The sequence below is a fragment of the Panulirus ornatus genome, chromosome 53 (assembly GCF_036320965.1).
Source record: "Panulirus ornatus isolate Po-2019 chromosome 53, ASM3632096v1, whole genome shotgun sequence".
NCBI classification, from domain to species: Eukaryota; Metazoa; Arthropoda; class Malacostraca; order Decapoda; family Palinuridae; genus Panulirus; species Panulirus ornatus.
The window spans coordinates 20,462,434-20,479,757 of NC_092276.1; the positions used below are offsets into that span (position 1 = coordinate 20,462,434).

The 17,324-nt window shown below is 41.7% G+C and overlaps 2 protein-coding genes across 3 annotated transcripts in view; one reads left to right on the forward strand and one right to left on the reverse strand.

The window, feature by feature from the left end:
• Positions 1 to 2,025, reverse strand: part of Sgf29 (SAGA-associated factor 29) — a 122,413-nt gene extending 120,388 nt beyond the window's left edge. The window contains exon 1 of the mRNA XM_071692690.1: positions 1,869 to 2,025. The gene's annotated coding sequence lies outside the window, so the exon portion shown is untranslated. The remainder of the gene's footprint in view (positions 1 to 1,868) is intronic.
• Positions 2,026 to 2,366: 341 nt separating this feature from the next.
• Positions 2,367 to 17,324, forward strand: part of p47 (NSFL1 cofactor p47) — an 86,922-nt gene continuing 71,964 nt past the window's right edge. The window contains exons 1-3 of one of the 2 annotated variants that reach the window (XM_071692688.1): positions 2,367 to 2,582; positions 7,208 to 7,338; positions 7,531 to 7,689. In XM_071692688.1, the coding sequence (XP_071548789.1) occupies positions 2,382 to 2,582; positions 7,208 to 7,338; positions 7,531 to 7,689 (491 nt within the window). In that variant the 5' untranslated portion in view covers positions 2,367 to 2,381. The remainder of the gene's footprint in view (positions 2,583 to 7,207; positions 7,339 to 7,530; positions 7,690 to 17,324) is intronic. The other variant, XM_071692687.1, reaches the window with a different exon arrangement.

The following is a 17,324-nucleotide window of genomic DNA, read 5'->3' on the forward strand; positions in this document are numbered from 1 at the left end:
TTCCAAAACTCTTGCATTGACCTCCCCAACAACCCCATCCATAAACAAATTAAACAACCATGGAGACATCACACACCCCTGCCGCAAACCTACATTCACTGAGAACCAATCACTTTCCTCTCTTCCTACATGTACACATGCCTTACATCCTCGATAAAAACTTTTCACTGCTTCTAACAACTTGCCTCCCACCCATATATTCTTAATACCTTCAACAGAGCATCTCTATCAACTCTATCATATGCCTTCTCCAGATCCATAAATGCTACATACAAATCCATTTGCTTTTCTAAGTATTTCTCACATACATTCTTCAACGCAAACACCTGATCCACACATCCTCTACCACTTCTGAAACCACACTGCTCTTCCCCAATCTGATGCTCTGTACATGCCTTCACCCTATCAATCAATACCTTCCCATATAATCTCCCAAGAATACTCAACAAACTTATACCTCTGTAATTTGAGCACTCACTCTTATCCCCCACTCATTTGCATTTTTTCTCTGCAAAAACCATCCAAATGCCTCTCTCTTCTTTTTCACTAATAATCTTTCTTCTTCATCCCACCACTCACTACCCTTTCAAATCAACCCACCTCCCACGCTTCTCATGCCACAAGGATCTTTTGCGCAAGCCATCACTGCTTCCCTAAATACATCCCGTTCCTCCCCCACTCCCCTTAACTCCTTTGTTCTCACCTTTTTCCATTCTGTACTCAGTCTCTCCTGGTACTTCCTCACACAAGTCTCCTTCCCAAGCTCACTTACTCTCACCACTCTCTTCACCCCAACATTCTCTCTTCTTTTCTGAAAACCCCTACAAATCTTCACCTTCGACTCCACAAGATAATGATCAGTCATCCCTCTAGTTGCACCTCTCAACACATTAACATCCAAAAGTCTCTCTTTCACGCACCTATCAATTAACACGTAATCCAATAATGCTCTCTGGCCATCTCTACTACTTACATACATACACTTATGTATATCTCACTTTTTAAACCAGGTATTCCCTATATATACGCACATAAACATAAACATATATACACATGTACACACTCATACCCACCTGCCCCCATCCATTCCCATCGCCACCCCGCCCCTCAGGAAACAACACCGCCACCACCTGCTTCATATATTTTGTCAAATATATCTAAACTATATCAAAGTAATTCCAATTATGAAATGTTTACTATTAACTTAACAATTTGCCATTATTCCTACATCTGTGTACTGATGGTAACCTAATATTTCGTCTCAGCACTGAACAACCCTTAGGCCTCATACCTTGGGTTATCTTTTGTTAGGTTCCTTAACGTTGGATTTCATTTAGTTTAGCTTTAGTCTGTATAGGACAAGCTGGTTTATTTTGATTCCTTGATGTCAGATTACATTTGGTTTAGCTTTGGTTTGGGTAGGTCAAGTTGGTTTAGTTAAGATTCCTTGATGTTGGATCATACTTGGTTTAGCTTTGGTTTGGGTAGGACAAGTTGGTTTAGTTAGATTCCTCAATGTTGGATTACATTTGGTTTAGCTTTGGTATGGGTAGGACAAGTTGGTTTAGTTAGATTCCATAATACTGGATCACATTTGGTTTAGCTTTGGTTTGGGTAGGACAAGTTGGTTTAGTTAGATTCCTTAATGTTGGATCACATTTGGTTTAGCTTTGATTTGGGTAGGACAAATTGGTTTAGTTAGATTCCTTAATGTTAGATTACATTTGGTTTAGCTTTGGTTTGGGTAGGACAAGTTGGTTTAGTTAGATTCCTTAATGTTGGATCACATTTGGTTTAGCTTTGGTTTGGGTAGGACAAATTGGTTTAGTTAGATTCCTTAATGTTAGATTACATTGTACACAACTTACAACATTTATGATGATAATGGATGTTCTCGTTCTGTATATGACTCCACCAATCATTAAAAGTGTCTTCTACAAGGTCTTAACTTCTTGCAACATGAGTCTTGTTTACATTATGGAAAATACGTAGGTTGAGGATAAGTTCAACAGTTGATTGGTTCAAACTCGGCAGACGATACAGTATTAACCAATCATGAGAAGATAATTTGGGTCTGAAAATACATGTACATTTATTGAACATAAGAGACCCACAGAAAATCTGCGAAACAACATGACATTCCAAAACATACTATTTCACATTATATTATTTTATATATATCATTCTTATAACTTTTTTTTATCAGAAAAACTTAAAAGAAAACTTACGAAGAATATAAGACGTTTCTTTCATCAACGAATCACCGACAGATTAAAAAGTTATATATGCAACAAAAGACTGAGACAAATTCAATTGACTAAATATTTAATAGAAAAATATATTGCTAATCTTATATTTTCATACAGAAATTTCATATCAATATGCGATGTAAATTTTCTCCTAAAATAATAATGTCAATTCCTTATATTGAAGATGGTCTGAAGGTTTCGTCAACGTTGCCACAATCCCACAAACTCATCATGGCAGATCACGACACTTTGATATCTCAATTTACTGCTGTGTCTGGCGTAGAATCTGAACGGGCAAGATTTTTCCTGGAGTCAGCTGCATGGAATTTAGAGGTGAGCAATAGAAGAATTTGCTAAAGACATGAATATCTCGTAGCTAAATGTCATCCACATCAGACCTTTATTTACAATTGCATGTTTTTGTTTTGCATTATCATTAACCCATTATAATACATTAGGAATGGTTAGTAGTCAAGATTGTGGAAGAAATATTACTTTTCCATATAAAACCCCCGCTGTCAGCCATGCTCATCTGCCTTAACCTTACATTGTAGTGCCCACAAGTTAAGCTGATCTGCCTTAGTCTTACATTGTACTGACCACAAGCTAAGTTGGTCTGCTTTAACCTTACACTGTAGTGCCCACAAGCTAAGCTGGTCTGCCTTAGTCTTACATTGTAGTGCCCACAAACTAAGCTGATCTGCCTTAGTCTTACATTGTACTGCCCACAAGCTAAGTTGGTCTTCTTTAACCTTATACTGTAGTGCCCGCAAGCTAAGCTGTTCTGCCTTAGTCTTACATTGTAGTGCCCACAAGCTAAGCTGATCTGCCTTAACTTTACATTGTAGTGCCCACAGGCTAAGCTGATCTGCCTTAACCTTATGTTGTATTACCCACAAGCTGAGCTGATCTGCCCTAACCTTACATTGTAATACCCATAAGCTAAGTTGGTCCGTCGGTCTGCCTTAACCGTACATTGTAGTGCCCACAAGCTAAGCTGATCTGCCTTAACCTTACATTTTAGTGCCCACGAGCTAAGCTGATCTGCTTTAACCTTGCATTCTAGTGCCTGCACGCTAAGCTGGTCTGCCTTAACCTTACATTGTAGTGCCCACGAGCTAAGCTGGTCTGCCTTAACCTTACATTGTAGTGTCCACAAGCTAAGCTGGTCTGCCATAACCTTATATTGTAGTGCCCACAAGCTAAGTTGGTCTACCATAACCTTACATTGTAGTGCCCGCAAGCTAAGTTGGTCTAGTTTAACCTTACATTGTAGTGCCCACAAACTAAGCTGGTCAGCCGTAACCTTACATTGTAGTGTCCACAGCTAAGCTGATATGCCTTAACCTTACATTGTAGTGCCCGCAGGCTAAGCTGGTCTGCCATAACCTTATATTGTAGTGCCCTCAAGTTAAGCTGGTCTGCCTTAACCTTACATTGTTGTGCCCACAAGCTAAGCTGATCTGCTTTAACCTTACATTGTAGTGCCCTTAAGCTGAGCTCGTCTGCCTTAGTCTTACATTTTAGTGCCCACAAGCTAAGCTGATTTGCCCTAACCTTACATCGTAGTGCCCACAAGCTAAGTTGGTCTGCTTTAACCTAATGTTGTATCACTCGCAAGCTAAGCTGGTTTGCCTTAACCATACATTGTAGTGCTTGCAAGGTAAGCTGGTCAGCCTTAATTGTAGTGCCCACAATTTAAGTTGATCTGCCTTAACCTTGCATTGTAGTGCGTACAAACTAAGCTGGTCTGCCTTAACCTTACATTGTATTACCAGCAAGCTAAGCTGGTCTGCTTTAACCTTAGGTTGTATTACCCGCAAGCTAAGCTGATCTACCTTAACCTTACATTGTTGTGCCCACAAGCTAAGCTGGTCTGCCTTAACCTTACACTGTAGTGCCTACAAGCTAAGTTGGTCTGATTTAACCGTATGTTGTATTACCCGCAAGCTAAGCTGGTCTGCCTTAACTTAACATGGTAGTGCCCACAAGGTAAGTTGGTCTGCCATAACCTTGTGTTGTATTACCTGCAAACTGTGTTAGTCTGCTTTAACTTTACGTTGTATTACCCACAAGCTAAGCAGACCTGCCTTAACCTTATATTGTAGGGCCTGCAAGCTAAGCTGGTCTGCCTTAACCGTACAATGTAGTGCCCACATGCTAAGCTGGTCTTCCTTAACCTTACACTGTGGTACCCACAGGCTAAGCTGGTTTACCTTAACCTTACATTGTAGTGCTTTCAAGCTAAGTTGGTCTGTCTTAACCTTACATTGTAGTGCCCACCTCACTGACACGGGAAACAGCGACCAAGTATGATGATAAAAAATGCATAGTACATAGTTAAAAGAAAAATAGTATGTACACATGATAAAATTCCATTGCATATTTTCAGAAATATTAAAGGCTAAATATATTATATAATTCTTGTTAATCTTAAGCACATCTCGTATGTTTCATTTACATTTGTACCATTTGGGTTTATTTGTACAGCATTTACAAATTCATGACGACTATAGTGTTTACTTCACCGTGAACAAACCCGGTCAGAAGAATGCTTTATTGTATATATGAGGCCCTATTGTTTTTCTTAAAACATAAGAGATCCTTTGTATGCATCATATTCAGTGAAGAGGAAGGTGTACAGTCAAAGAACATTAGTGCACCGAGAAGAGTTTTCTGAACTCTTTATGTTACATTTGTGATATACACTTTCAGTTCCTCTTTGCACCAATCATGAGTGCACCCAAATACTTTTTTGCATGCTTGGCTTTTCTACTCTGTATAGTAGACATATAAGTTCGATAACCACAGCCTCCTCAACAGTTATTGCGTGTTGCTTGTGTGTGTTGACTAAAATAAAATGATTGGCCCATTGAATCTACTCTTGTGTTTGACAGAAAACACAAACACACAAAAGGAAGATGGAAAGCAGGATATTGTTGCAAGAAATTGATGCAATATAAGCTAGTGTGACACTGCCCTTACAATTAAACTTACATTAGGTATACAAAGCATTTTGATAAAGTCATAACATTTAAAATGTATTTAGATAACAGCGTGTGGGCCTTCATTTTTAGAATTCACAAAACTCCAAAATCCAAACATAGCTAAATCCTGGTACTGAGAGATGTCCTTTAATGCAGACTTGTACAACACCTTTGTTTAATGTATATGGAAAAAACATTCATTTAATAAATACAGTATATATGTAGTAGTCACTGAAGAAAGTCATAAGATGTAGAAGAAAAAGAATCGGTTAATGTATCTGCCACCATCTTTGTTTATCATCTCTGAGTCAGTTGTGTTCAGCCCACTATAATTTACATTAAATTGCTATTAGTTGCTCTCAGTTTAGTCCTCTCAGGTGTGTTCAGAGAACATTTTACATCCATTAAGTCTGGAAAAGGGCTTGCAAATGTGAGAATATGTATAACATCCAAGTTGCCTGTGTAAGTGATAAATATAGAGATGCAAGTGTTACAGGATTGAGGTATGTGAGCACCAGGCACATGCGGATAAGTCACTTGGGTTAGCTTTCTCTACCAGTAAAATGATACCTGATATTTAATAACAGTGAGAGGGCAAAAAGAACCAGTCAGTCCACCATTTCCTAACTTGCAAGAAAAAAAAAATCCCACTCAAGGAATAAGCCACTGATGATGATTAAGTGTAGGCCAGGAAGGTGTAGGTGTGCCGTTAGAGCTCATGAAATGTGACCGAAAACACTAAAAGCTTCAGCTAACTTTTGAATGCTGATTAAGTTTAGTTTTATATTGTATTTACCATGTCTTCATTTTATCAATATAAGACCTAAAACCATCAGTAATTTAAGTTTCATATGGTATTTACAATTTTTTTTTTTTTTTTTTGTCGCTGTCTCCCGCGTTTGCGAGGTAGCGCAAGGAAACAGACGAAAGAAATGGCCCAACCCACCCCCATACACATGTATATTCATACGTCCACACACGCAAATATACATACCTACACAGCTTTCCATGGTTTACCCCAGACGCTTCACATGCCCTGATTCAATCCACTGACAGCACGTCAACCCCGGTATACCACATCGCTCCAATTCACTCTATTCCTTGCCCTCCTTTCACCCTCCTGCATGTTCAGGCCCTGATCACACAAAATCTTTTTCACTCCCTCTTTCCACCTCCAATTTGGTCTCCCTCTTCTCCTCGTTCCCTCCACCTCCGACACATATATCCTCTTGGTCAATCTTTCCTCACTCATTCTCTCCATGTGCCCAAACCATTTCAAAACACCCTCTTCTGCTCTCTCAACCAAGGCTCTTTTTATTTCCACACATCTCTCTTACCCTTACGTTACTTACTCGATCAAACCACCTCACACCGCACATTGTCCTCAAACATCTCATTTCCAGCACATCCATCCTCCTGCGCACAACTCTATCCATAGCCCACGCCTCGCAACCATACAACATTGTTGGAACCACTATTCCTTCAAACATACCCATTTTTGCTTTCCGAGATAATGTTCTCGACTTCCACACATTCTTCAAGGCTCCCAGAATTTTCGCCCCCTCCCCCACCCTATGGTCCACTTCCACTTCCATGGTTCCATCCGCTGCCAGATCCACTCCCAGATATCTAAAACACTTCACTTCCTCCATTATATGTCTTCATTATATTTATGAAAAGCAAAATAACATGTGCAGAGACATTTCTGTTACCAAAGGTACCATGTTATAATGACCCCTTTTAATGAGGTTTTGCTTTACGAACATTCCTTAAGATTGCATCTAGTCCATTATGATACGTCTCTGTGGTATTATGGATATTCAGATCTTGACCTTCGTCTTTCTGACTCAAATGTTTTTATTGGTTGATTTGTAAGGATTGATTTAGATAGCTGTATAAATCATGGTAGAAATACAGATAATTTGTTATATGATTTTGATTTTGATATTAATATCCTCTGCTCTGTGTCAGTCCGCACTTAGTAGTTTCTATGAGGAAGGAGACGAGGAGGCAGAGAGTGAACCTTTAGGCGACCGTCCTGAGGCTGAGGGTGCTCCGAGTCCTCCTCAGAGGCCATCCTCACAGCCTACACCCCTTCAGAGGTACTGCTTTTACCATCAATTGATGTATATTTTTTATGAATACATTATCATAAGTAAGATTATAAGTAATATTTATTTATCATGCCTGAAGAGCTGTAGCATCTGTTATGATAGACCACTTGTTAGTTGCTTACAGCTTGTATGATGTAGATATAAACCAACAATCCATTTCTGTCTTGATATACATTGTAGAGCTATTATTAGCATGATGGACCACGACAGTGAAAGCAGCAGTGAGGAAGAAGGCCAAGCATTTTATGCTGGTGGTTCAGAACACTCTGGGCAGCAAGTTCTGGGTCCACCTAAGAAGAAAACTGACATGGTTGCAAAGTTATTCAAATCAGCAAAAGAGTAAGCCCTTTCAGTTTTTTATTGTTAATTGTATTTATAATTATAGAAAGAAATATTATTACTGGTGCCCTACCCCCTAATTTTATAATTTTTCCCAAAGTTGTATCAAATAATCAATATGTAGTGTATTCATTATCACATATTTACAGGTTTCATGCATTTATAAATGAATAAATAAATGAATAATATTATTATTATTATTATTATACTTTGTCGCTGTCTCCCGTGTTAGCGAGGTAGTGCAAGGAAACATATGAAAGAATGGCCCAACTCACCCACATACAAATTTATATACATACACGTCCACATACGCACATATACATACCTATACATTTCAACATATACACATATATACATTGAGTATTCCTGGGAAATTATATGGAAGGGTATTGATTGAGAGGGTGAAGGCATGTGCAGAGCATCAGATTGGGGAAGAACAGTGTGGTTTCAGAAGTGATAGAGGATGTGTGGATCAGGTGTTTGCTTTGAAGAATGTATGTGAGAAATACTTAGAAAATCAAATGGATTTGTATGTAGCATTTATGGATCTGGAGAAGGCATATGATAGTGTTGATGTGCAGAGGAGGGTGGATGTGCTGGAAATGAGATGTTTGAGGACAATAAGTGGTGTGAGGTGGTTTGATCGAGTAAGTAATAATAGGGTAAGAGAGATGTGTGGTAATAGAGTGTGGTTGAGAGAGTAGAAGAGGGTGTTTTGAAATGGTTTGGTCACATGGAGAGAATGAGTGAGGACAGATTGACAAAGAGGATATATGTGTCAGAGGTGGAGGGAACGAGGAGAATTGGGAGACCAAATTGGAGGTGGAAAGATGGGGTGAAAAGATTTTGAGCGATCAGGGCCTGAACATGCAGGAGGGTGAAAGGCGTGCAAGGAATAGAGTGAATTGGAACGATGTGGTATACTGGGGTCGACGTGCTATCAATGGACTGAACCAAGGCATGTGAAGTGTCCCAATTCTCCTCGTTCCAGCCCCCCACTCCCTTCCCTTTTAGTCGCCTTCTGTGACATGCAGGGAATACGTGGGAAGTATTCTTTCTCCCCTATCCCCAGGGATATATATTTATATATATATATTTTTTTTTTTTTTGCTTTGTCGCTGTCTCCCGTGTTTGCGAGGTAGCGCAAGGAAACAGACGAAAGAAATGGCCCAACCCACCCCCATACACATGTATATACATACGTACACACACGCAAATATACATACCTACACAGCTTTCCATGGTTTACCCCAGACGCTTCACATGCCTTGATTCAATCCACTGACAGCACGTCAACCCCGGTATACCACATCGCTCCAATTCACTCTATTCCTTGCCCTCCTTTCACCCTCCTGCATGTTCAGGCCCCGATCACACAAAATCTTTTTCACTCCATCTTTCCACCTCCAATTCGGTCTCCCACTTCTCCTCGTTCCCTCCACCTCCGACACATATATCCTCTTGGTCAATCTTTCCTCACTCATTCTTTCCATGTGCCCAAACCATTTCAAAACACCCTCTTCTGCTCTCTCAACCACGCTCTTTTTATTTCCACACATCTCTCTTACCCTTACATTACTTACTCGATCAAACCACCTCACACCACACATTGTCCTCAAACATCTCATTTCCAGCACATCCACCCTCCTGCGCACAACTCTATCCATACACCACGCCTCGCAACCATACAACATTGTTGGAACCACTATTCCTTCAAACATACCCATTTTTGCTTTCTGAGATAATGTTCTCGACTTCCACACATTCTTCAAGGCTTCCATGGTTCCATCCGCTGCCAGATCCACTCCCAGATATCTAAAACACTTTACTTCCTCCAGTTTTTCTCCATTCAAACTTACCTCCCAATTGACTTGACCCTCAACCCTACTGTACCTAATAACCTTGCTCTTATTCACATTTACTCTTAACTTTCTTCTTTCACACACTTTACCAAACTCAGTCACCAGCTTCTGCAGTTTCTCACATGAATCAGCCACCAGCGCTGTATCATCAGCGAACAACAACTGACTCACTTCCCAAGCTCTCTCATCCACAACAGACTTCATACTTGCCCCTCTTTCCAAAACTCTTGCATTCACCTCCTTAACAACCCCATCCATAAACAAATTAAACAACCATGGAGACATCACACACCCCTGCCGCAAACCTACATTCACTGAGAACCAATCACTTTCCTCTCTTCCTACACGTACACATGCCTTACATCCTCGATAAAAACTTTTCACCACTTCTAACAACTTGCCCCCACACCATATATTCTTAATACCTTCCACAGAGCATCTCTATCAACTCTATCATATGCCTTCTCCAGATCCATAAATGCTACATACAAATCATTTGCTTTTCTAAGTATTTCTCACATACATTCTTCAAAGCAAACACCTGATCCACACATCCTCTACCACTTCTGAAACCACACTGCTCTTCCCCAATCTGATGCTCTGTACATGCCTTCACCCTCTCAATCAATACCCTCCCATATAATTTACCAGGAATACTCAACAAACTTATACCTCTGTAATTTGAGCACTCACTCTTATCCCCTTTGCCTTTGTACAATGTCACTATGCGTGCATTCTGCCAATCTTCAGGCACCTCACCATGAGTCATACATACATTAAATAACCTTACCAACCAGTCAACAATACAGTCACCCCCTTTTTAAATAAATTCCACTGCAATACCATCCAAACCTGCTGCCTTGCCGGCTTTCATCTTCCGCAAAGCTTTTACTACCTCTTCTCTGTTTACCAAATCATTTTCCCTAACCCTCTCACTTTGCACACCACCTCAACCAAAACACCCTATATTTGCCACTCTATCATCAAACACATTCAACAAACCTTCAAAATACTCACTCCATCTCCTTCTCACATCACCACTACTTGTTATCACCTCCCCATTTGCGCCCTTCACTGAAGTTCCCATTCCTGGGGGCCTTGAAGAATGTGTGGAAGTCGAGAACATTATCTCGGAAAGCAAAAATGGGTATGTTTGAAGGAATAGTGGTTCCAACAATGTTGTATGGTTGCGAGGCGTGGGCTATGGATAGAGTTGTGCGCAGGAGGATGGATGTGCTGGAAATGAGATGTTTGAGGACAATGTGTGGTGTGAGGTGGTTTGATCGAGTGAGTAACGTAAGGGTAAGAGAGATGTGTGGAAATAAAAAGAGCGTGGGTGAGAGAGCAGAAGAGGGTGTTTTGAAGTGGTTTGGGCACATGGAGAGGATGAGTGAGGAAAGATTGACCAAGAGGATATATGTTTCGGAGGTGGAGGGAACAAGGAGAAGAGGGAGACCAAATTGGAGGTGGAAAGATGGAGTGAAAAAGATTTTGTGTGATCGGGGCCTGAACATGCAGGAGGGTGAAAGGAGGGCAAGGAATAGAGTGAATTGGAGCGATGTGGTATACAGGGGTTGACGTGCTGTCAGTGGATTGAATCAGGGCATGTGAAGCGTCTGGGGTAAACCATGGAAAGCTGTGTAGGTATGTATATTTGCGTGTGTGGACGTATGTATATACATGTGTATGGGGGGGAGGGTTGGGCCATTTCTTTCGTCTGTTTCCTTGCGCTACCTCGCAAACGCGGGAGACAGCGACAAAGTATAATGAAATATAAAATATATTTTTTTTTATATATATATATATATATATATATATATATATATATATATATATATATATATATATATATATATATATATATCTTTCATTCAAACTATTCGCCATTTCCCGCATTAGCAAGGTAGCGTTAAGAACAGAGGACTGTGCCTCTGAGGGAATATCCTCACCTGGCCCCTTTCTCTGTTCCTGGGGATAGGGGAGAAAGAATACTTCCCACGTATTCCCTGCATGTCGTAGAAGGCGACGAAAAGGGGAGGGGGCGGGGGGTTGGAAATCCTCCCCTCTTGGTTTTTTTTTAACTTTCCAAGAGAAAGAATATATATATATATATATATATATATATATATATATATTGGTAAAGTGTGTGGAAGAAGAAAGTTAAGAGTAAATGTGAATAAGAGCAAGGTTATTAGGTACAGTAGGGTTGAGGGTCAAGTCAATTGGGAGGTGAGTTTGAATGGAGAAAAACTGGAGGAAGTGAAGTGTTTTAGATATCTGGGAGTGGATCTGGCAGCGGATGGAACCATGGAAGCGGAAGTGGATCATAGGGTGGGGGAGGGGGCGAAAATTCTGGGGGCCTTGAAGAATGTGTGGAAGTCGAGAACATTATCTCGGAAAGCAAAAATGGGTATGTTTGAAGGAATAGTGGTTCCAACAATGTTGTATGGTTGCGAGGCGTGGGCTATGGATAGAGTTGTGCGCAGGAGGATGGATGTGCTGGAAATGAGATGTTTGAGGACAATGTGTGGTGTGAGGTGGTTTGATCGAGTGAGTAACGTAAGGGTAAGAGAGATGTGTGGAAATAAAAAGAGTGTGGTTGAGAGAGCAGAAGAGGGTGTTTTGAAGTGGTTTGGGAACATGGAGAGAATGAGTGAGGAAAGATTGACCAAGAGGATATATGTGTCGGAGGTGGAGGGAACAAGGAGAAGAGGGAGACCAAATTGGAGGTGGAAAGATGGAGTGAAAAAGATTTTGTGTGATCGGGGCCTGAACATGCAGGAGGGTGAAAGGAGGGCAAGGAATAGAGTGAATTGGAGTGATGTGGTATACCGGGGTTGACGTGCTGTCAGTGGATTGAAGCAGGGCATGTGAAGCGTCTTGGGTAAACCATGGAAAGCTGTGTAGGTATGTATATTTGGTGTGTGGACGTATGTATATACATGTGTATGGGGGGGGGGTTGGGCCATTTCTTTCGTCTGTTTCCTTGCGCTACCTCTTAAACGCGGGAGACAGCGACAAAGTATAAAAAAAAAAAAAAAAATATTTTTTTTATTATACTTTGTCGCTGTCTCCCGCGTTTGCGAGGTAGCGCAAGGAAACAGACGAAAGAAATGGCCCAACCCCCCCCCATACACATGTATATACATACGTCCACACACGCAAATATACATACCTACACAGCTTTCCATGGTTTACCCCAGACGCTTCACATGCCCTGCTTCAATCCACTGACAGCACGTCAACCCCGGTATACCACATCGCTCCAATTCACTCTACTCCTTGCCCTCCTTTCACCCTCCTGCATGTTCAGGCCCCGATCACACAAAATCTTTTTCACTCCATCTTTCCACCTCCAATTTGGTCTCCCTCTTCTCCTTGTTCCCTCCACCTCCGACACATATATCCTCTTGGTCAATCTTTCCTCACTCATCCTCTCCATGTGCCCAAACCACTTCAAAACACCCTCTTCTGCTCTCTCAACCACGCTCTTTTTATTTCCACACATCTCTCTTACCCTTACGTTACTCACTCGATCAAACCACCTCACACCACACATTGTCCTCAAACATCTCATTTCCAGCACATCCATCCTCCTGCGCACAACTCTATCCATAGCCCACGCCTCGCAACCATACAACATTGTTGGAACCACTATTCCTTCAAGCATACCCATTTTTGCTTTCCGAGATAATGTTCTCGACTTCCAAACATTCTTCAAGGCCCCCAGGATTTTCGCCCCCTCCCCCACCCTGTGATCCACTTCCGCTTCCATGGTTCCATCCGCTGCCAGATCCACTCCCAGATATCTAAAACAATTCACTTCCTCCAGTTTTTCTCCATTCAAACTCACCTCCCAATTGACTTGACCCTCAACCCTACTGTACCTAATAACCTTGCTCTTATTCACATTTACTCTTAACTTTCTTCTTCCACACACTTTTCCAAACTCAGTCACCAGCTTCTGCAGTTTCTCACATGAATCAGCCACCAGCGCTGTATCGTCAGCGAACAACAACTGACTCACTTCCCAAGCTCTCTCATCCCCAACAGACTTCATACTTGCCCCTCTTTCCAAAACTCTTGCATTTACCTCCCTAACAACCCCATCCATAAACAAATTAAACAACCATGGAGACATCACACACCCCTGCCGCAAACCTACATTCACTGAGAACCAATCACTTTCCTCTCTTCCTACACGTACACATGCCTTACATCCTCGATAAAAACTTTTCACTGCTTCTAACAACTTTCCTCCCACACCATATATTCTTAATACCTTCCACAGACCATCTCTATCAACTCTATCATATGCCTTCTCCAGATCCATAAATGCTACATACAAATCCATTTGCTTTTCTAAGTATTTCTCACATACATTCTTCAAAGCAAACACCTGATCCACACATCCTCTACCACTTCTGAAACCACACTGCTCTTCCCCAATCTGATGCTCTGTACATGCCTTCACCCTCTCAATCAATACCCTCCCATATAATTTACCAGGAATACTCAACAAACTTATGCCTCTGTAATTTGAGCACTCACTCTTATCCCCTTTGCCTTTGTACAATGGCACTATGCACGCATTCCGCCAATCCTCAGGCACCTCACCATGAGTCATACATACATTAAATAACCTTACCAACCAGTCAACAATACAGTCACCCCCTTTTTTAATAAATTCCACTGCAATACCATCCAAACCTGCTGCCTTGCCGGCTTTCATCTTCCGCAAAGCTTTCACTACCTCTTCTCTGTTTACCAAATTATTTTCCCTAACCCTCTCACTTTGCACACCACCTCGACCAAAACACCCTATATCTGCCACTCTATCATCAAACACATTCAACAAACCTTCAAAATACTCACTCCATCTCCTTTTCACATCACCACTACTTGTTATCACCTCCCCACTTGCGCCCTTCACCGAAGTTCCCATTTGCTCCCTTGTCTTACGCACTTTATTTACCTCCTTCCAGAACATCTTTTTATTCTCCCTAAAATTTAATGATACTCTCTCACCCCAACTCTCATTTGCCCTTTTTTTCACCTCTTGCACCTTTCTCTTGACCTCCTGTCTCTTTCTTTTATACATCTCCCACTCAATTGCATTTTTTCCCTGCAAAAATCGTCCAAATGCCTCTCTCTTCTCTTTCACTAATACTCTTACTTCTTCATCCCACCACTCACTACCCTTTCTAATCAACCCACCTCCCACTCTTCTCATGCCACAAGCATCTTTTGCGCACTCCATCACTGATTCCCTAAATACATCCCATTCTTCCCCCACTCCCCTTACTTCCATTGTTCTCACCTTTTTCCATTCTGTACTCAGTCTCTCCTGGTACTTCCTCACACAGGTCTCCTTCTCAAGCTCACTTACTCTCACCACCCTCTTCACCCCAACATTCACTCTTCTTTTCTGAAAACCCATACAAATCTTCACCTTAGCCTCCACAAGATAATGATCAGACATCCCTCCAGTTGCACCTCTCAGCACATCAACATCCAAAAGTCTCTCTTTCGCACGCCTGTCAATTAACACGTAATCCAATAACACTCTCTGGCCATCTCTCTTACTTACATAAGTATACTTATGTATATCTCGCTTTTTAAACCAGGTATATATATATATATTTTGGAAAGAGGAGTTTTGGAAAGAGGGGCAAGTATGAAGTCTGTTGGGGATGAGAGAGCTTGGGAAGTGAGTCAGTTGTTGTTCGCTGATGATACAGCGCTGGTGGCTGATTCATGTGAGAAACTGCAGAAGCTGGTGACTGAGTTTGGTAAAGTGTGTGGAAGAAGAAAGTTAAGAGTAAATGTGAATAAGAGCAAGGTTATTAGGTACAGTAGGGTTGAGGGTCAATTCAATTGGGAGGTGAGTTTGAATGGAGAAAAACTGGAGGAAGTGAAGTGTTTTAGATATCTGGGAGTGGATCTGGCAGCGGATGGAACCATGGAAGCAGAAGTGGATCATAGGGTGGGGGAGGGGGCGAAAATTCTGGGGGCCTTGAAGAATGTGTGGAAGTCGAGAACATTATCTCGGAAAGCAAAAATGGGTATGTTTGAAGGAATAGTGGTTCCAACAATGTTGTATGGTTGCGAGGCGTGGGCTATGGATAGAGTTGTGCACAGGAGGATGGATGTGCTGGAAATGAGATGTTTGAGGACAATGTGTGGTGTGAGGTGGTTTGATCGAGTGAGTAACATAAGGGTAAGAGAGATGTGTGGAAATAAAAAGAGCGTGGTTGAGAGAGCAGAAGAGGGTGTTTTGAAGTGGTTTGGGCACATGGAGAGAATGAGTGAGGAAAGATTGACCAAGAGGATATATGTGTCGGAGGTGGAGGGAACGAGGAGAAGAGGGAGACCAAATTGGAGGTGGAAAGATGGAGTGAAAAAGATTTTGTGTGATCGGGGCCTGAACATGCAGGAGGGTGAAAGGAGGGCAAGGAATAGAGTGAATTGGAGCGATGTGGTATACAGGGGTTGACGTGCTGTCAGTGGATTGAATCAAGGCATGTGAAGCGTCTGGGGTAAACCATGGAAAGCTGTGTAGGTATGTATATTTGCGTGTGTGGATGTATGTATATACATGTGTATGGGGTGGGTTGGGCCATTTCTTTCGTCTGTTTCCTTGCGCTACCTCGCAATCGCGGGAGACAGCGACAAAGTATAATAAATATAAAATATATATATATATATATATATATCTTTTTTCTTTCTTTCATACTATTCGCCATTTCCCGCATTAGCGAGGTAGCGTTATCAACAGAGGACTGGGCCTTAGAGGGAATATCCTCACCTGGCCCCCTTCTCTGTTCCTTCTTTTGGAAAATTAAAAAAAAACGAGAGGGGAGGATTTCCAGCCACCCGCTCCCTTCCCTTTTAGTCGCCTTCTACGACACGCAGGGAATACGTGGGAAGTATTCTTTCTCCCCTATCCCCAGGGATAAAATATATATATATATATATATATATATATATATATATATATATATATATATTTTTTTTTTTTTGTGCTTTGTCGCTGTCTCCCGCGTTTGCGAGGTAGCGCAAGGAAACAGACGAAAGAAATGGCCCAACCCACCCCCATACACATGTATATACATACACGTCCACACACGCAAATATACATACCTACACAGCTTTCCATGGTTTACCCCAGACGCTTCACATGCCGTGATTCAATCCACTGACAGCACGTCAACCCCGGTATACCACATCAATCCAATTCACTCTATTCCTTGCCCTCCTTTCACCCTCGAGCATGTTCAGGCCCCGATCACACAAAATCTTTTTCACTCCATCTTTCCACCTCCAATTTGGTCTCCCACTTCTCCTCGTTCCCTCCACCTCCGACACATATATCCTCTTGGTCAATCTTTCCTCACTCATTCTCTCCATGTGCCTAAACCATTTCAAAACACCCTCTTTTGCTCTCTCAACCACGCTTTTTTTATTTCCACACCTCTCTCTTACCCTTATGTTACTTACTCGATCAAACCACCTCACACCACACATTGTCCTCAAACATCTCATTTCCAGCACATCCACCCTCCTGCACACAGCTCTATCCATAGCCTACGCCTCGCAACCGTAAATACAACATTGTTGGAACCACTATTCCTTCAAACATACCCATTTTTGCTTTCCGAGATAATGTTCTCGACTTCCACACATTCTTCAAGGCTCCCAGAATTTTCGCCCCCTCCCCCACCCTATGATCCACTTCCGCTTCCATGGTTCCATCCGCTGCCAGATCCACTC